The sequence below is a fragment of the Pimephales promelas genome, chromosome 7 (genome assembly GCF_988280905.1).
Source record: "Pimephales promelas chromosome 7, fPimPro1.hap1.1, whole genome shotgun sequence".
NCBI lineage: Eukaryota > Metazoa > Chordata > Actinopteri > Cypriniformes > Leuciscidae > Pimephales > Pimephales promelas.
In genome coordinates this window covers 10,690,697-10,710,650 of record NC_142775.1, presented here as the reverse complement: position 1 = coordinate 10,710,650, position 19,954 = coordinate 10,690,697, and the positions used below count along the sequence as shown (strand labels likewise).

The 19,954-nt window shown below is 39.5% G+C and overlaps 1 protein-coding gene across 1 annotated transcript in view; it reads right to left on the bottom strand.

Annotated features, from left to right (window-relative positions):
• ttn.1 (titin, tandem duplicate 1) overlaps positions 1-19,954 on the bottom strand; it is a 156,072-nt gene that overhangs the window by 53,653 nt on the left and 82,465 nt on the right. The window contains exons 116-151 of the mRNA XM_089133043.1: positions 19,593-19,892; positions 19,184-19,486; positions 18,681-19,061; positions 18,286-18,588; positions 17,903-18,202; positions 17,310-17,606; positions 16,849-17,133; positions 16,455-16,748; positions 16,028-16,327; positions 15,603-15,911; positions 15,198-15,388; positions 14,657-15,086; positions 14,264-14,572; positions 13,969-14,150; positions 13,758-13,887; positions 13,338-13,637; positions 12,941-13,258; positions 12,558-12,854; positions 12,181-12,480; positions 11,757-12,071; positions 11,527-11,675; positions 11,287-11,437; positions 9,405-9,686; positions 9,006-9,308; positions 8,575-8,877; positions 8,180-8,461; positions 7,750-8,049; positions 7,358-7,660; positions 6,962-7,270; positions 6,494-6,775; positions 4,895-5,194; positions 4,516-4,809; positions 1,355-4,324; positions 956-1,276; positions 568-852; positions 40-339 (exon numbers count right to left, since the gene is read on the bottom strand). Of these exons, the coding sequence (XP_088989169.1) occupies positions 40-339; positions 568-852; positions 956-1,276; positions 1,355-4,324; positions 4,516-4,809; positions 4,895-5,194; positions 6,494-6,775; positions 6,962-7,270; positions 7,358-7,660; positions 7,750-8,049; positions 8,180-8,461; positions 8,575-8,877; positions 9,006-9,308; positions 9,405-9,686; positions 11,287-11,437; positions 11,527-11,675; positions 11,757-12,071; positions 12,181-12,480; positions 12,558-12,854; positions 12,941-13,258; positions 13,338-13,637; positions 13,758-13,887; positions 13,969-14,150; positions 14,264-14,572; positions 14,657-15,086; positions 15,198-15,388; positions 15,603-15,911; positions 16,028-16,327; positions 16,455-16,748; positions 16,849-17,133; positions 17,310-17,606; positions 17,903-18,202; positions 18,286-18,588; positions 18,681-19,061; positions 19,184-19,486; positions 19,593-19,892 (12,978 nt within the window). The remainder of the gene's footprint in view (positions 1-39; positions 340-567; positions 853-955; positions 1,277-1,354; positions 4,325-4,515; positions 4,810-4,894; positions 5,195-6,493; positions 6,776-6,961; positions 7,271-7,357; positions 7,661-7,749; positions 8,050-8,179; positions 8,462-8,574; positions 8,878-9,005; positions 9,309-9,404; positions 9,687-11,286; positions 11,438-11,526; positions 11,676-11,756; positions 12,072-12,180; positions 12,481-12,557; positions 12,855-12,940; positions 13,259-13,337; positions 13,638-13,757; positions 13,888-13,968; positions 14,151-14,263; positions 14,573-14,656; positions 15,087-15,197; positions 15,389-15,602; positions 15,912-16,027; positions 16,328-16,454; positions 16,749-16,848; positions 17,134-17,309; positions 17,607-17,902; positions 18,203-18,285; positions 18,589-18,680; positions 19,062-19,183; positions 19,487-19,592; positions 19,893-19,954) is intronic.

Sequence of the window (19,954 nt, the reverse complement as noted above, 5' to 3'; positions counted from 1 at the left end):
AAGCCTTTGAAAAATGGTTCTGGCTAAGAATGCACTTACTGATTGGATCAGAGGCCAGATAAGATTTTGGTGTAACTCGTGGGACTCCGGGACCATACTCGTTTACAGCTATGACCCGGAAGTAATACTCTGTTCCTGGGACGAGATTGCTTACTTTAAATGTGGTGTTTTCAACATTAGCTTTCACTGTTCCCCAAGTTTTACGATCAATTTCTCGTTTTTCAACCATGTAATGAGTGATGTTACTGCCACCATCATTTTCAGGTGGAGACCATGTGAGGTTGCAAGAGTACATTGTGATGTCAGTAACCTCAAGACCAACAACAGGTCCAGGTGTATCTGTTTTTAAAATGCAAAAACAAACAAACAAACAAAAATATATTTATATACTTGAATGAAAAGTTTGATATTTTAAGTATTTTCATTGATTCATATATTATTTTATTCATCCGTTTCAGTCATGTTTTTTCCCCCCACTAATTCCCATTATATAAAAATAAACAGAAAAAGTTACGTGACTGAAACATTGAATAAACGGGAGCTTTTTATTTATTTTTTTTTACTTACCAAGTACTTTGACATTCACAAACACTGCCTTTTCTCCAGCTGGACTGGACACAGTTAATGAATATTTGCCTGAATCATTCCGAGAACTTTCAGATATGACAAGGAATGTCATAGTGTCAATGAGATCAACATGGCCCTTCTGAACAACATTATCTAAACCCATTCTCCTCCATAAGACCTTGGGAGCGGGTCTTCCTCTAATCGTTGCAACTAATCTTATAGGGCATCCAGCCCTAACTGTCAACCCTTTCTTCAGTTCTGCATCCAAATCAATCTCAGGGGCCTCTGGAGATTGGAGGAGGACACACACACACACACACACACAAGAAATTAGGCCCTAAAAGGGAATGTTGCTGAAAAGTTTTTAGAAAAGTTTATGGAAACTCACCCAAGACTTCTCTTGGTGTCACAGCTCCCTCAAGATTTGTTGGCTGACTCAAGCCAATCTGATTTTGGGCAGAAACACGGAATTCATATTCAAGCTTCTCATCCAGGCTTGAGACTGTGAATTCTGTTCCGATCAACTGGGCAGCAACATTGCACCTTTTCCAGCCTTCCTCCCCCTTCTTGCCTGTGCCCTTGACTCTGAGCTCAACTACATATCCAATAAGAGGAGCACCTCCGTCATATGTAGGCTTTGTCCAAGCAAGAGTAACTGATGTCTTTGAGCTGTCAGCCACCTTTAAGTTACTAACGGGACCAGGAGGATCTGCAAATAAAAAAACAAATAATAAATGTGGCTGTAAAGACAAAAAAACATTTCATCAAATATTTTAATTGGACATACCAACTGGATCTCTTGCAGTAAATGATCTGGATGGCTTGCTTGCATCCCCAACCCCAATTTCATTTTCAGCCTTAACACGGAACTGGTATTCATGATTAGGCAGTAAACCTGTAACAGTCATCTGTGTCCCTGCAATTGGGGACTTAACAACAGGGCCCCACCGAATGGCATGCTCTTCTTTTTTCTCAAGAATATAACCGGTGATAGGTTTCCCACCATCATTATCAGGAGAGCACCACATAACAACCATTTCTTCTTTTGTAATTTTAGTCACTTCTGGAGCATCTGGTGCACCAGGTCTGTTAAACTGGGTCCTTGCAATAATAGACTCAGTTTCTACAGCAGGGCCAGCACCCATTTTGTTTTCAGCTCTCACTCGGAATATGTATTCATTTCCTTCGATAAGGCGAGTAACTTTAGCTGAATTGGTTATTACAGCTGCTGAATGAATTGACCAAACTCCTCTCTTTGTCTCACATTTTTCTATAATGTAGTTATAGATCTCACAACCACCATCATCTTCTGGTACTTCCCATGTAAGCTTGCATCGGTCCACAGAAATCTCTGACACTTTCAGATCTCTAATAGGACCTGGTCTATCAAGAACATTCACCTTGGCCTCAGCAGTACAGGTTCCAGCAGCATTTGTTCCTGTAATTATATATGTTCCAGTGTCTCCCCGTCTTGAACTTGTGAGCAGGAATTTAGTGAAGTTGGTGCCAGTTTCAACTTGCACTCTTGGGCTTTTGGTGATATCTCCAGTGACACCTTCTTTAGACCATTTTATATCAGGCTGAGGTTTACCTATAACATCTGCCTCAATTGGAACTGCATCTCCAGCTTTAACAACAAGAACTCCCATCAGTTTGACTTTGAGCTCTGGCTGTACAAGTTCCTCCTTTACAAGAACTTCATCTGTTGTCACCCAGTTACTCTCTCCTCCCTCATTCTTTGTTTGAACTCTAAATTGATAAATTTGGTTCTCAATACATCTGTCAGCCATAAAATAGGTTTCCTTTATGGCACCTTTGTGTAATCTTTCCCATTCATCTGCTTCTTTAGGTTTCTTTTCAATATGGTAAGCAAGGTTACGACTACCACCATCATATTCTGGTTTCTTCCATTTGAGGAAGACAAATGTCTTGCCAATTTCAGTGATTTGGAAGTTCTCCGGCTCACCAGGTTTCTCAACTGGGTCAACAGCAAGGACTGGTGCTTTTGTTTCTGTTGGTGGACCAACACCAATTTTATTCTCTGCACTCACACGGAAGAAATATTCGCAATTCTCAACAAGTGGAGCTTTGACAAGTCGTTTGGTGCAGTCAGATGTAACAACTGTCCATCCCCTTTGACTTGGTTGTCGGCACTCAATTTTATAATTAGTAATTTCAGTGCCACCGTTATCCTCTGGATTTTCCCAAGACACCATACATGACTCTTTAGTCACATAAGCAACCTTCAAATTCTGACAGGCTCCAGGAATATCAAGTACATTAACAATAATTGTAGCATGTGCTTGACCACTGCTGTTCTTTGCTTGAATTGCATACTTTCCATAATCAGCTCTAACAGCTTCCTGAATAACCAGCTCAACAAGAGGGAAGTTATTGTTCATCTCAGTGCGTTTATCTCTGACTAAAGCTCTTGCATCTTTAGTCCAAGTGATTTCTGGATCAGGTCTGCCCTTTACACGGGTCACAAGGCTGATGATTTGCCCTGCTCTAACTGTTAGGAGGTCACGACAAGCAACATCAACAGTTACGTCGGGGGGAACAAGAATGTCCTTGGCCAGCACAGTTTCTGTGAGTTCCCTTGGCTCACCATCTCCAACTTTGTTTGAGGCTCTAATACGGAATCTGTACTCTGTGCCTTCACTAAGTCCAGGTACTCTAAATGCACAAAACTTAATTAGATCCTTATTTATTCTGTCCCACTGTGCAGAACCTGATTTCTGGCATTCAACAACATAGCCTAAGATGGGGCTGCCACCATCTCTGGAAGGTTTGGTCCATACCACATCTGCATATGACTTGCTCCAGTCTTTCAGTTTAATGTTGCTTGGAGGCCCTGGAGGACTAATTGGACGTTTAGCTTTCACAGGGTCTGATGGATATGAAGGCTCACTTACACCAGCAACATTTTCAGCAAAGATTCTAAATTCATAGCTGTTGCCTTCAAACAAACCACACACCCTGTATCTAACATCCAAGACTGGTGTTTTATTGACACGTATCCATTTTCCGGTCATCTCCCTGCGCTCAACAATGTAGCCACTCACAGGACTTCCACCATCTGTTTCTGGTTCAGTCCATGACACTGTTACTGCATTTTCTGTTATATCAGAACATGTTGGTTGGCCAGGAGGGCCTGGTGGATCAAACATATGCTTGGCAATAGTGGGAGGACTTTCAAGGGCAGCTCCAATGCCAATTTTGTTCTCGGCACGTACACACACAATATATTCACGTCCCTTCTCCAAACGTGGGACTTTGGCCTTTGTGCTGGAACTTCCAGAACTCACAACTGACCATGGCTCCCAAGGCTTCTTGACATCCTTCTTCTCTACAACATAGTTCATCAAAGGTGAACCCCCATCATCTTTTGGTGGACGCCACTGGATTATCATATGATCAGGGGTAACCTCAAGGATATTTACAGGACCAACTGGAGCAGATGGAACATCAAGGACTGTAACATGTAGAGCAACAGATTTGCTTCCAGCAGGATTTGTCACAGTGAGTATAAACTCTCCACTGTCATTTCTGACACATTCACTAATAGTCAAGACAGTTGAATTTCCTTCAGTAACAATCTTAAATGTGCCCTCGGTTTTAAGCTCATTTCCTTCACTTTGCCACTTGGCTGTTGGAGTTGGGATTCCATGCATGACTGCTGGGAGGACAATTGTACTTCCAGCCTTGACAACAAGACCCTCAATAAGCTTCACATCAACTTCAATAGTTGGAGGCACTAAAAAAAAATGTTAGCATAAAAAATGTATATTATTGTATGTATATATATATATATATATATATATATATATATATAAGATATTGCATATAAAATGTATGTAAGAATATTAGCATAATAAAATGTAAATTATGTTGCAATTTTTCTGTTAAAAAATAAAATTACATAATAAAATATTTCATATATCTTACAGGTTTTTTCCTGGCAAGTAATTGGCACAGTGGTGTCAGGCCGACTAATGCCAATTGCATTTTGTGATTTTACACGGAATCTATAGGTTTTGCCCTCCACAAGTCCAGTTACATGGCATTGAGGATTGCTGACGGTCTTGAAGGTCACCCAGTCTGTGGAACCTTCTTCTTGATGCTCAACAATGAATCCAGTGATTTCACTTCCACCAGTACGTTCAGGCCACTCCCACTGAAGCCATACTTCAGTTTTGTCTGCATCCACGTGATGCAGATTCTTGGGTGGACCAGGGGGATCTATAAGTAAAAATATACAAATTAATTTAACAAACTGGTATAAAAAGTCAAGCATTTCAAAAATAATATTAAATGTAATACTTACAAAGAGGATCAACAGCCTTGATGGGCTTGGTGGTTTCAACAAATGCACTCCTACCAAACTGATTCTCAGCTGCAATTCTGAAGAGATACTGAATTCCTTCCATCAGATATTGAGCCATGAGGCTCAGCTTTTTGGATGCAGCACACACTGAAACCCAGTTCTCAGCTGCCACATCTTTCTTTTGCACAACATAGTGGGAGATCACAGCACCACCATCGTCTTCTGGCTTTTGCCATGTCAGGTAAGCTGACTCACTTGTGATTTCAGAGATGGTAAGATTCCTTGGAGGTCCAGGTTTATCTAAATCAAAAACAAAAAAGAGTCATTGTGGCACTACTATAGGTATCTATTAAACTGTATCTATCTATCTATCTATCTATCTATCTATCTATCTATCTATCTATCTATCTATCTATCTATCTATCTATCTATCTATCTATCTATCTTTCTATCTATCTATCTATCTATCTATCTATCTATCTATCTATCTATCTATCAGTCTATCTATCTTAAATGGATGCTTTGACAATTTTCAATCTGGTTTCCGATCGCATCACAGCACAGAGACAGCACTCATAAAGATAATAATATGATATTCGCTTAAATACTGATACAAGCAAATTATCAGTGCTGGTACTACTCGACCTCAGTGCTGCAATTGACACTGTCGATCATGACATACTTCTTGACAGACTGGAAAACTGGGTGGTGCTTAGAAGGGAGAGGTTATTATGTGAGTATAGGTGACCATAAGTCTGAGTGGACATCCATGACTTGCGGAGTCCCTCAAGACTCAATTCTTGCACCACTCCTGTATACTCAACCTGTATATGCTACCAATGAGCCAAATAATGAGAAAGAACAAAATTGCTTACCACAGCTATGCAGACGACATACAGCTCAACATAGCCCTATCACCTATCGATTATAGCCCCATTGACTCCCTGTGCCAATGCATTGATGAAGTAAACAGTTGGATATGCCAAAACTTTCTTCAGTTAAATAAAGACAAAACTGAAGTCATTGCATTTGGAAACAAAGATGAAGTTCTCAAGGCGAATGCATACCTTGACGCTAGGGGTCCAACAACTAAGAATCAAGTCAGGAATCTTGGTGTGTCTCTTGAGTCAGAACTTAGTTTCAGTAGTCATGTCATAGCAATTACTAAATCAGCATACTATCATCTAAAAAATATTTCAAGAATAAGATGCTTTATTTCCAAGACTTAGAGAAATTGTTCATGCTTTTATCACCAGCAGGGTGGATTACTGTAATAGCCTCCTCACTGGCCTTCCTGAAAAGACCATAATAGTTGCAGCTCATACAGAACGCAGCTGCTAGGATTCCGAGCAGGACCAGAAAATATGAACATATCACATCAGTCCTCAGGCCTTTACACTGACTTCCAGTTACATTTAGGATTGATTTTATAGTATTATAACTAGTATATAAATCACTCAATGGGTAAGGACCTCAATATATTGCAGATATGCTCACTGAATATAAACCAAACAGATCACTCAGATCATTAGGATCACATCAGCTAGAAATACCAAGGGTTCACTCTATCATTAAGATATGTTCTTAAAACTTTCATACCAAGAGTAAGAACAGTGCAGGTAGCAGATTTCGATCCAGCTGCATTCTGAATAGTGATAGTATAATTGCCACTGTCAGCACGGGTACACTTCTTAATGTGAAGTTTGCTTCCGCTTGCTGTGACCTCAATAAGGCAATGAGCAGGAACTTCACCATCATTCTTTTTCCAAGAGACAGTGGGTATTGGCATGCCCTTAATTGTGGCACTGAGTGTGATGTCTGTCCCAACCATGGCAAGGTGATCACGAGCCATATTGCCATGTAAGAGCAACTCTGGCTCCTCTGCATGAAAATTGAGATGAGAAAGATAGAAATAAGAATCAATACATTTTTAAGTGATTACTTTCCAATATGTTAAAAACATACTTCAAGATATAAGAGGAGAGTAGTATTATTTTTAAAAAAAACTACTTTCCAATACTACTCTTTTGTATTTTCTGAATATGTAAACAAATATTAAGAAATTACCAAGTCTGTCATGAACTTTCACTGGTTCCTTGACATATGCAGGTTCAGATTTTCCAGCTGCATTCACAGCCATAATTCTGAATTCGAACTCTCCTCCATCTGGTAGTTTTGTCACAACAAACTTGGTGTCTGTGCATGATTCGGGAGTTTCATTTGCCTGGATCCATTCGACTGCACCGGGCTTCCGATACTCAATCAAGTAACCAAAAATTTTGCCTTTACCATCATGACGAGGAACACGCCATGATAGACTCACAGAATCTTTAGTCTTGTCAACAGCTTCAGGCAAAACAGGTGGGCTTGGCAGAACTATTAAGAATAAGTTGAATAAGTTAATAAATAATTATCAAAAGATAAGCATTAAAAAGGGGAAACCATCATAACACTAGGACTTACCAATGGGATCCTTAGCAAGAATAGGTTTACTTGGAAGGCTAGGATCTCCAGTGCCAATTTCATTCTCTGCCATTACACGGAATTCATATTCACAGCCTTCAACCAGGTCTTGTACCCTATACTGTGTAGCAGGGTAAATTGGATCTCTGGTTGCACGAGACCATCTTTTAGCTGAAGGCTCCTTCCTCTCCAAGATATAGTTTGTGATGGGCTTTCCACCATCACGAGGACGGTTCCAAATCACCAGTGCTGAATCACGAAAAACGTCTTTTACAGTGGGTTGCTCAGGTGCCTCAGGTACCCCTGTAATTATGTGCAAGATATTAGGATCAAAACCAATTTTTACAGCTTTAATGTTCAATTGATTTTTTTTTGTTAGTGTTTTTACATACTGAATAGATCTTTAGCTTTCATCTCTTTTGACTCCAGTGGGTCACTTATGCCATACATGTTCTCAGCACTAATTCTCATGATATATTCACGACCCTCTACAAGCTTAGGTACTTTGCAGTGGGTTTTTGTGGTGGCAGATGTTACAGTTGTCCACATATCTCTGTTTACATCTCTCTTTTCAATTATGTAGTTAGAAATTTCACATCCACCATCATCAAGAGGGGGCTTCCAAGAAATAACCATGTGATCTTTGTGAACTTCCTCAAAGACAACTGGGCCTTCTGGAGGCAATGGACGATCTAAAAAATGCACAAAATATTCATAGATATATTGCTTGTTAGTTATAAGCCCAAAATATGTATTTTTACTCATCATATTATTTTATGAACATATTATTTTGTGAACATTCTTTAGTTTCATGAGACTTACCTGCAACTGTGATATTGCAAATGCCTTTACGAGCACCAGTACAGTTTTCAACAGTCACACAGTATTTGCCACTGTGCCCACGCTGAGCTTTCATAATACCCAGACACATTGTGGTAAGAGTATTTCTGAACTTGATATGGTTGTCTGCTTTCAGTTCATTGTCATCCCTTGACCAGGTGACAGATGGGGCTGGTTTTCCAGAGTAACGCCCCTGGAGTGCAAAGCTTTCACCAACACGCACAACAACCTTATCACGGAAGTCAAGCTCAATTGTAGGAGGTTCTAAAATTAAAAATTGACATCATTAATATTTAATAAATAGAATTAAAAGTTTATAATAATAATAGTGGTGTACATAATGGAAAACACTTGAAAAACAAAAACACTTCACTCACCAAGTTCATCTTTACATGTAATTGGCTTAGTGGAGAAGGATGGTTTGCTAGTACCAACTTCATTCACTGCACTGACACGGAATTCATAGGTGTCGCCTTCTCTGAGACCATCATAAGTATATCTCCTATCCATCAGTTTCTCTTTGGTCAGTCTGACAAACTTGTCTTTGCCAATCATGCGAGCCTCAAGAATGTAAGATATCACCTCAGATCCTCCATCGTACTTAGGTGGCTTCCAAGTCAGACTGATATAGTCTTTAGTGATGGTAGTCACCTCAATGTCTTCTGGACGGTCTGGAACATCTAGTAAAAAGAGTCCAAATAGTGATTAGCTACCATCCATGCTGAAAACTATTTTACAGCTACATTACTTGGTCAATAGTTTAAAGCTATTTTAAATCCAGGAAAAAAATATTAAGAAAAATACTTACTGATGCGATCTTGAATCACAATTTCGCATGATGTTTGACTGAAAGGTCCTACGCCAATTACATTTTCAGCTGCAACTCTGAAGAAATATGCCTTTTTTAGCACCAGATTATTTACGACAGCATTTTGTCTGCCAGCTGTGTAGGAGCAAGATGTCCAAGCCTTGCGTTCTGCTTCACGTTTCTCAATTATGTAGTTGGAGATGGCAGATCCACCATCATCATCAGGGAAAAACCAGTTCAGCTTGCATGATTCACTTGTAAGACTTTCTGCTGTGAGTGGTGCCCCCACCGGACCTGGGACATCTGAAGAAGACATCATAGATAAGAAAATGTAAATTCTCTAATGCAGCTACTTCATAGTAATGTATAGACCATTTGTGTCTGATAATTCACACTTACCAAGAACATCAACAATAACAGACCTCTTCACCTCTCCTCCATCATTATTGGCTGTTATTGTATAAACACCTCGTTGTGCCCTTGTGCAGTCTTTGATTACCATTGAGCAGCTGATTGAAGTGGTTTCAATAACAGCTTCTGGTGGGACTGGGAGCCCATCTCTGCTCCATGTTATCACAGGTGGAGGTTGGCCAGACACATAAGCCAGGATACGAATAACACCTCCAGCATGAATAACCATCTTCTCCTTTACTGAAATGTCCAGCTCAAGGACTGGCAAAACTAAATGACAAAAATTGTCATTAATTTAATATTACATACATCATATTGCAGTTGAGTTATTTATTACAGGCTTTTTACATCCTCTTTAGGAGAGAGCAGTTCTCAGAGCCATTAAATTGGTGCATTTCTTCAGTAACATATAGGTTTGTGTACATTTCATTTGATCTGTAAAATTGTTACTGACGCCAGCATAAAAGGGATGATTTTATTAATTAAAGGGTTAGTTCACCCAAAAATTAATTAATTACTCTTCCTCGTGTCTTTCCAAACCCGTCTTTCCAAACCCCAAAACAAACTAGGTTTATTGATGAAGTCTAATAGCGCAGGGGCTCTAATGACAGCTATTTAACACTTTGAAGGCCCAGAAAGGTAGGAAAGACATCACTAAAATAGTCCATGTGACTACAGTGGTTCAACCTTCATTTTATGAAGTGACGAAAATACTTTTTGTGTGCCCCCCCAAAAAACAAAAAAACTTAGCAACGACTTTATTCAACAATTTCTTCTTTTCCATATCAGTCTCCGTGGTGCTAAGGAGAGTATCACGACGCACGCATGTGTAGTGATGACACAAGAGCTGGCAATGTGACATATAACCTGGAAACGCAGGGCTGTGTAGAGGAAGAGACATGCTCAGATTATGCTCAGTATCAAGCGATGCCTGATGAACAGGATAGTGTGTGCTGCATCTATTGTGATATTGTCAGGCCACATCTTGAGAGTTTGGATAATTCAGACGATGAGACAAATCTCCTCGCTGTACAACAGAGGATCCCAGATTTCCACACACATGCGTCGTGGTGCTCTCATGAATGCGCGTCAGAAACTGATACGGAAGAGAAGGAATTGTTGAATAATATAATTTTGTTTTTTTGGCGTACAAAAGAATTCTCGTCACTTCATAAAATTTAGGTTGAACCAACGATGTTGTTCCTATCTTTCTAGGCCTTCAAAGTGTTAACTAAATAGCTGTAAATAGAGCCCCCCATGAACCACAGAATTTCATCAAAAATATCTTCATTTGTATTCCAAAGATGAACAAAGGGTTTATGGGTTTGGAACGACATGACAGAGAGTAATTAATGACATAAATTTCAGTTTTGGGTGAATTATCCCTTTAACTTGGGATGTTAAAGGTGTCCTCAGAGTCCAACATGTGTTCTGTAATATATTTATACTTGTAATATATTTATGCTGCTGCTAACCTGTGCTTTAATCCCGTTTGTCTGAATGTTTTGTGGGTCTATGGTTGTTAATGTCTGTCAATCAGTATTTGTTGCCTTCTGACACGTGAGTTATGTGCTACTAATAAATTGTTAAACTGGTACATTTTGCATTCCGTGTCTTTATGTTACTGACCCCCTCTCCTAACGAGCATTTTAAAAGCGGGGTTCGTAACAACTTACTGTAAAATATATATATATATATATATATATATATATATATATATATACTTGGCCCTTGGGCTAAAAACAAAACAATTAGACTTTTAAGTATTTTTTTAGAGTGCATGAATTTTAATTTTTATTTTCGATTTTAGATCTTTTTGCACACAAGCAAAGAAAAACTTGTTTTTACAAGTTGAATCACTGAGACTTACTTATACGGTCCTTCATTTCAATAGCATCAGCAACTTCACCAGGTTCACTCAAGCCAGCAGCATTGAATGCCAAAACTCTGAACTTAAACAATGCATTCTCTTTCAGTCCAGTGACCACCAATTTAGTACCTCTAACTTCCTTGTCTTTGGCCTGGAACAGAAGGAAGATCTTTTTTGTAATCTATAAAAAGTATATGAACATGTTTTGCTGAAATATAAATACTTTGGTCTTTAACAAACCTTAACCCAAGCTTCTGTGCCCTCCTCTTTGTATTCGACATAGTAGCCCATTATCTTTGAACCTCCATCCTTCAAGGGTGGAATCCATTCCAAGTCTGCTGTAGTCTTAGTCCAGTCAGTGACTTTTGGGGTTGGTGGAGAAGGAGGAGCTATAAGAAAACAGATTTATCATAGTGGGATTCTCTGTTAATGAAAAATTATACTGTTGAATCTCAATCTTGTTCTCTTACCTATTGGATCTCTGGCAAATGTTGGATCAGATGGCTCACTTGGGGGTCCACATCCCGCTGCATTTATTGCAATCACACGGAACAAATACTGAGATCCCTCAATGAGTCCCACAACTTTGTGAGACACACCAAGTGGCATGGGCCTGACTGGATCACGAGTTACTCTGCTCCAGCGTTTAGATGTAGTTTCTTTACGCTCAAGCCAATAGCCTGTGATTGGAGAACCTCCATCTGTGTCTGGCTCTTCCCAGTTCAAAGTCATGGAGTCTATTGTGACGCTAGAGAGTGTTGGCTTCTCGCATCGACCAGGTGGCACTTAAAAAGCACATAAAATGTTGTCAATGTTACAAAGTGAAATTAACGTAATCTAAACATACAAAATGTCTCTAATTACATCAACATTAAACATTGAACGAATACTTACAGAACACATCTCTGGCTACTTCAGGTTCGCTATCAAGAGGATCACCAACACCATATTTGTTTTGAGCCCTAATGCGGAAAATGTACTCATGACCAGGCATTAGATTCTCAACTGTGTATATTCTCTCTTTGGGTTCACTAGTAACAGGAATCCAATTCTTCCTGTTGACAACACGTCTCTCAATAGTGTAGTTTGTAATTTTGGAGCCACCATCATCCTTAGGAGGCAACCACGACAGTGTTATTTGTTCAGCATGAATTTCCTCAAATTTAATGGGTGCAGATGGAGCCCCGGGACGGCCTGTTTAAAATAAGAGAATAATATTAGTTATAAAAACAACACAGGTCTTCATATAAAAAATGGTTGTTGCAATTTACCTAGAACATTAAGCCTCATTTCCTTGGAAACAGTACCAAGGCTGTTGCTAGCAGTAAGAGTGTAGAGGCTTGTATCTAAGCGTTTGCCCTGCTGGATCAGCAGTGTGCAGCTATCATCAGACACAAGCTTGTTGATGTGCTCATCATACTCAATATCAACCTTGTTTTCACCCTTGTGAGGTGGAGCCTTCTGCCATGTGAGTGTTGGGAATGGACATCCCTTAATCTTGGCAACAATATGAATATCTTCACCCTGTTCAACCTCCATAAATTCTGGAAGCTCAATGGAAGGTGCCCCTAAAGGGGAAGGGAAGAAAGGTGAATTGGTTCATCAGGCAACTCTTAAATTTGCTGAATTACTTAGTGTGTTGCTCTGTACATACTGTTCTGGTCCTTAACAATGATAGGTCCTGCTGTAGAGGATGGTCTACTAGCACCAACCTCATTCACAGCCTTAACACGGAATTCATATTCAGCACCCTGGTGGAGATCCTCCACTTTGAAAGTGGTGTTATCAATATCACGACGGTTGCACTGTCTCCAAGACTCTTGCTGGTTCCCACTGCTATCCCACCACAGACGCTCAACATTGTAGTGAGTCACAGGTGCACCACCATCATTTTTTGGTGGCTTCCAAGTCAGAGTCACAATGCCCTTTGACACATCAACGATTTTAACTCTTGTGGGAGGATCCGGAGGATCTGCAATAATATAGTGTTTGTCAGAATAAACTGTATTAAAGTATTTTTAAGGACAGACTTGTATAGAAAATACACTTACGAATAGGATCCCTAGCTTTAATCCCCTGAGTGGTTGTGGTATGAGGCCCCAGACCAAAGCGATTCTCAGCTCTTATACGGAACAAGTATTCTTGTCCTTCAATGAGGTCTGGCACAACTAAGGACTGCGTTGCACAAGCTGGATTGACCTTTGTCCAAGCCTTTCCTTCAACTAACTTTTTCTCAATGAAGTAGCTTTTGATCCTGTCACCACCATCAGAGTCTGGAGGCATCCAGGCTAGTCTACATGTTCCACGTGTGATGTCACTGACTTTGATGTCTTTTGGAGCTCCAGGCAAATCTAGACAAAAGAGACAAGATATGTAATACAATACACACTTCTAGATTTTCTGTGTTCTAATGATACTCCTATTATATCAGGTTTTGATGTTTTCATTTTAGGGATTTTGAATATGCTTACCAAGTACATTCACGCGCACTTTAACTATTTTAGTGCCAGCCTGGTTGTGTGCAGTGATGATATATCGTCCAGAGTGGTTTAATTTACATTCAGAGATTGTCACTACTGATGTTGTATCACTGGATGATATCTGCAGAGTTTAAATGTAAAATGAATTAGTTACTTTGGACTAAAAAAACTGAGTGTTTTGAAGAAATATGAATTATCCTACTTCTGAATCCTCTGGCAGAGTGTGACGCTCATTCTTTTTCTCTGTTGGAGCGGTTCCATCAAAGTCCCATGTCACATTCGGAACAGGTTTGCCGGAGATGGTGGCTGGAATCTTGATGGTTGTTCCAGCACGACAATTCAGAAGTTCATGAGTTGTGACCTCCAATGTAATGACAGGTTCCTCTGTGAACAAGTTGGGTAACACATATATCTTTAATCATATATCCTTTTACACATGTATGTATTAAATATTATTCTATATTTTTGTAACACATGTACACAAAAGTAAGACTTACCCAGAATATCCTGTACAATGATATCAGAAGTTCTTTGACTTGGCTCAGATTCACCAGCAGCATTTACAGCAACAATCCTGAACCTGCATTTCTTATTCTCTTTAAGCCCTGAGACAGTGTATGAATTACTCAGGATCAGCTTCTCCGGTGTATTGATCCTTCTCCACTCATGTGAACCCTCATCCTGAACTTCAACAATGTAACCCTTTATTGGACTTCCTCCATCTTTTTCTGGTGGGGTCCAAGAAAGGGTCACGCTGCTTGTTGATTTGTCTTTTACTACAGGTGCTGATGGTTGACCTGGTGGATCTACAAGTAACATTTAAGAAAGTTTTATCCATCAGGAACTGGATTTCATTAACATATCAACACATTAATATCAATATTACTTACTTCTTGGATCAATCGCAAACACGGATTCTGTTGCTTCACTTGGAGGTCCAACGCCAGCTGCATTCTGAGCCATAACACGGAACTTGTACTCGGCACCCTCAATAAGGTGCAGCACATTGTATTCCAGGCCCTTGACTGCTGGTTTTGTTACTGGAGCTCTGTTAACACGACTCCAGTATACAGCACCTTTCTCTCTCTTTTCAAGCCAGTAGCCTTGAATAGTTGAGCCACCATTGTCTTTTGGAGGCTCCCAAGTGACCACCATGGATGAGCAGGTGTGTCTAATAATCCTTGGCCTCTGGGGTGGACCGGGAAGACCAAATGGATCTTTGAGTACAACCTTTTCTGATTCACAACCATCGCTGACCCCATATTTGTTCTCAGCTTTGATCTGGAACTGGTAATTACCATAGGCCTCCAACTTGTACACCTTCAGAATAGGAGGAAAAAAATCAAAAACATTTAGAGCATTTTTAAGCACATAGCACAGTTTCATTCTAAAAGGAACTGTCTCATAATAGTGTTAACAGCGTATATTAACCCCATAACGTCTGTCCATAATGCAGCATGTCAGCTGTTCCCAGTCAGACTTCTTTTTACTGGCATCTCTCTTCTCAATGATGTAGTTAGTGAGGTCACTTCCACCATTGTCCTCTGGAGCATCCCAGGTAAGGTAGCAAGACTCAGCTTTGATGTCTGACACCACAATGTTTCTTGGTGGCAAAGGGCGATCTAGGAAAAGAACACCACAGTCAATCTAGATAATCTTGATTGGTAATCTTAAAGATAATCTAGAAAAAGAACTGTTGAAAATAAAGAGTTGTCCAATACATAACTTAACTAGAGGAAAAAGTACTGTGTCACTTTCAACACCCAATACTACTTCCCATGCGGTGGAAAATCAATAAGCTTAAGTAAAAGAACTGAATCAAATTTAAAGGCTTACCCAAGATATCCACACGGATTTTGCGTTGACCTACTCCACGGGTATTTGTGGCAGTTAACTTGTATATGCCTGTGTCTTGTCTTACAGTTTCAGGAATACCAATTTTGGTGTTGATAGTTTGTCTGTTAATCTCCTCTGATTCCAATGTCATTGTCTCAGTGGGTTGATCAATAACTACTCCATTCTTTGTCCACTCAAATATAGGCAATGGTAGGCCAAAAATTTCAGCAGGAATTTCAATAGCTGCTCCTTTCTTGACAATAATGGCATCACTTTTAAAGAATTTCAACCACTTAACAGTTGGTGAATCTAAAATAGAGGAAAAAAATCAATGAAAAATGTTAAGGCACGGTTTTTATTAGCAAACTACAACTTCAAGCATTCAGAATTGGTCAATGATTTCTATTATTAGGAGTGATACATACGTTCGTCATCCTGAATATTGACACTGATTGGTTTGGATGGTTCTCCATCACCAACCTCACTGACAGCTTTCACTCTGAAGTCGTACATCATGTTCTCAGACAGATTTTCCAGAGTGATGGTGAGGTCTTTGCAGATTTGACGGTTGGCGACATCAAATTCATTGCTGTCTTGTCTCATCTTTTCAATATAGTAGCCTCGGATTGGAGAACCTCCATCACTACGAGGAGGTTCCCAAGTCAAAGTAATAGTGTTTTTGGTCCTTTCTGTGTAGTGCAATTTCTCTGGGGCAGATGGAACTCCTACAATTTCAAGAAAGTTGTTTATCCATTTTGTATGATTATTAAAACAATACAAAAATATCAAAATATGTAGTTCAAATATATTCATATACAATATATAAATTCACTATAATTCTGTTGTATTTACCTTTGGGATCCACTGCTAAAACAGGTCCAAGTTCAACAGGAGCCCCAAGGCCATACTTGTTCCTTGCAACTACACGGAACATATATTCTTCTCCAACAAGCAGACCAACAACGTCACATTTGCAACTGGCGACTTCCAGGGGTTGTCTGTAAATGTGCATTTTTGCATCCTTTCTCTCAACAACATAGCCCATTATGTCACTTCCACCATTATCCAGAGGATCTGACCAGGTGAATGAAATCATCTTCTTGCTCACATGAACTGTCTTAAGATCCACCACTGGTCCGGGAACATCTTGTGTCCAAACACACACAAAGAAAATCCCACATTTTAGAATAAAAATAAATAAATACATTTTCTGAAACTTTAAAAAAAAAAAAAGAATAGTACTTACCCATCACATCCACCTTAACAGAGGCAGACTTGGTTCCACTAGGGTTGGTGCCTGTGATCTGGTATATGCCATGGTCAGTTCTCAAAGCATTTTTGATGCTTAAAGTGCTGTTCTTTACTTCTGTCTCAATAACTACATGCTCTTTATCTGGCTCTGCATCATCTTTTGTCCACTTAACTTCTGGTACAGGTCGCCCAGTAACAACAGCAGGGAGACGCAATGTTTCTCCAGCTCTAATGATGACTCCATTCCTTACAGAGATATCAAACTCAATTCCTGGTGACTCTGTTAAATTAATGCAGATTTAAATATTTGATTATAATTGCACAAATGAGTGTTAAATAATCTTGAGTAACAGCTTAATTTAGGTTGACTATTTGATTTTTTAGAGCTTCAGATCCTCTTTGCACACTATTTGTGGAAAATGTCAAGTTTTCCATAAGTTTTTTGACATACAGTACCTTCAGGTTCTTTGGCCTGAACAGGTTCAGTCATGCCTGGGGCTCCATGTCCTGCATCATTTACAGCATACACACGAAGGTAATAATCAGCTCCTTCAGTCAGTCCAGTCACGGTGTACTTGCGGTCTTTGCATCTAAACTCAGTGCAGCGAACCCAATCCTTCTCTCCAACCAGACAGCGCTCAACATGATATCCCAGGATTTCTCCACCACCGTTGTACAATGGAGGTATCCAACTGATATCAATAGTAGTATTTGTGACATCAACAATTTTTGGTACAGGTGGACCAGGTGGCACTGCAAAAATAGTTAAATTTTCTCAAATTAAAAGGTCATTTAAATACAGTTAGTATAAATCATGAGTTCAGGTTGACAAAGAATTTGCTATTTTATTTTAGTAAAGCCCACTGTAGCATAAATTTGCACAGTTAATGTAATCTATACAAACTACCAAAACAAATAATTACAACTTAAAACAAAGGGAATAAATGTGTTGATAATGCAAAAAATATTAAACTAACATGGCTGTCAATATTTAAATCAATTGACAGCCATACTTTGTGCAATGTTTAGTTTTCAATTGCTACACTTACAGATTGCATCCATTGCAGTTTGAGGGTCAGTTGGTACACTGAATTCTCCTGGGCCAGCAAGATTTTCAGCACAGACTCTAAAGACGTAAACAAGGCCTTCCATAAGACCCTCAACCTTAACTGTCAGTGCACTAAGAAGATTGGCGTTTACTCTGATCCAATATTTGCTGGTGACTTCACGTCTCTCAACCCAATAGCCCAAGATAGGGCTACCATTGTCCTTTGGCTCATGCCAGCTGAGAGCAACTGTGCTGGCAGTGACCTCTCCAATTCTTGGCATGTTGGGAGCATCAGGTGGTTCTAAAAAACAATAATCAAAAAACTCAAATAAACTATAATATAAGCCAACTACTGTTCAAAGTATAGCTAAAATATAACTTTACCAAATTGATTCTTCGCAATAAGTGGTTCAGAGTAGCATGGATGTCCACAGCCAAACTTGTTTTCAGCTGTGACTCTGAAGATGTACTCCTTTCCTTCAATAAGCTTGGTTACAGGGTAATTGTATCCCTTGTGAGTCGAGGTCACAGTTACCCAACCAATTTCATCTGTTGTGTTGTCTTTCTTTTCCAGTATGTAGTTGATGATCTCACTGCCACCATCATCAAGAGGTGCATCCCAAATACAAACAACAGAGATGTTCCTGATCTCATCAAACCTAAAGTTTACAGGGGGGCCAGGCTTATCTGTAAGTTATAAAATGCAGAAATGTTAATACATCATTTTTTGTTGTTAAATGCTAAAAGAGAAACCCATAGTAGTTTAAAAAATAACATACCAAGAACATTGACATCACAAGATGCTGCTGCAAAACCATGGGCATTCTCAACTCTAATAGTGAAATGTCCATGGTCAGATCTGATGGCATCACGCACCATCAGAGCAGTCTCACTGCTTTTGGTCTGATCAAATGACAGACGATCTAAAAGTGGTGGATGGAATTCTTCTTCAGGTTCGGGCTGCACAGACTTCTTCTTTTTCTTCTTCACAATTTCTGGTTTCTTCTTAGCTGGCGGCTGCCTGACATTCTCATCATTTCTGAGCCATGTTACATTTGGGTAGGGAGATCCAGATATGTAAGCATCCAATCTAATCTCCTCACCCTTTTTGATATTGAGACCAGATGCAATACGGGCATGAAGTGATACCTTTGGTGGTTCTGAAGCAGAAAATGTAATAAAGATTATTTTTTTAAATGACATTTAATGTTTTATTTGACACACCAAAAAGTTTTTATACTCAACTAGAGCTGTAACAGATTTTGATTTGTTTTTAACATACCAACAGGATCAGCAGCCTTAATCAGTAGTGTACTGCGAGATGGGTCACTTGGTCCTGCAATGTTCTCTGCACGGACACGGAACTGGTATTCTTTTCCTTCTGTCAAGCCAGTGACAGTGTAGGAGAAACCAGGTACCAGATTTGGAACGCACCTCTCAAATCTGTCACCATCTTTTTCAATCTTCTCAAGAATGTACCCTGTGATTGGGCATCCACCATCATATGCTGGTGCCATCCAAGTAACAGTAATTGAATTTGAGGTGGGATTGTGTCCCTCAACCTCAGTTGGTGGGTCTGGATGTTCTGTAATAATAATAGTAAAAATAATGATAATTGAAAAAAGAACAACAAACATGACCAGATAGAGTGTACATAAAATAAAATTAATTACAATAAAATGTATACTTACGTTTCTGTTCTTCGGTTAAAACAGGATTGCGGAGTTCAAGAAACTCGCCACATCCAATTTTGTTAACAGCCTTCACTCTGAAGTAATATTCACCATTGAGCATAAGATCTTTGACCAGAAAGCTTAAAACATTGTCTCCCGACATCACGGGCAAAAATGTCTTCTTCTGAGCTTCCCTACGCTCTAGAACATAGTGCAAGATTGGGCTACCACCATCACTCTCTGGAGGTTCCCAGGAGATTTTGCAAGAGTTCTTGGTGACCTCACTCGAAGAGATGTCCTTACATTGTCCAGGCAGGCCTTTTAATGAAAAATATAATGAGCCATTAAGCTTGATTTTTAAGCAGTTGGTATGATAAGTG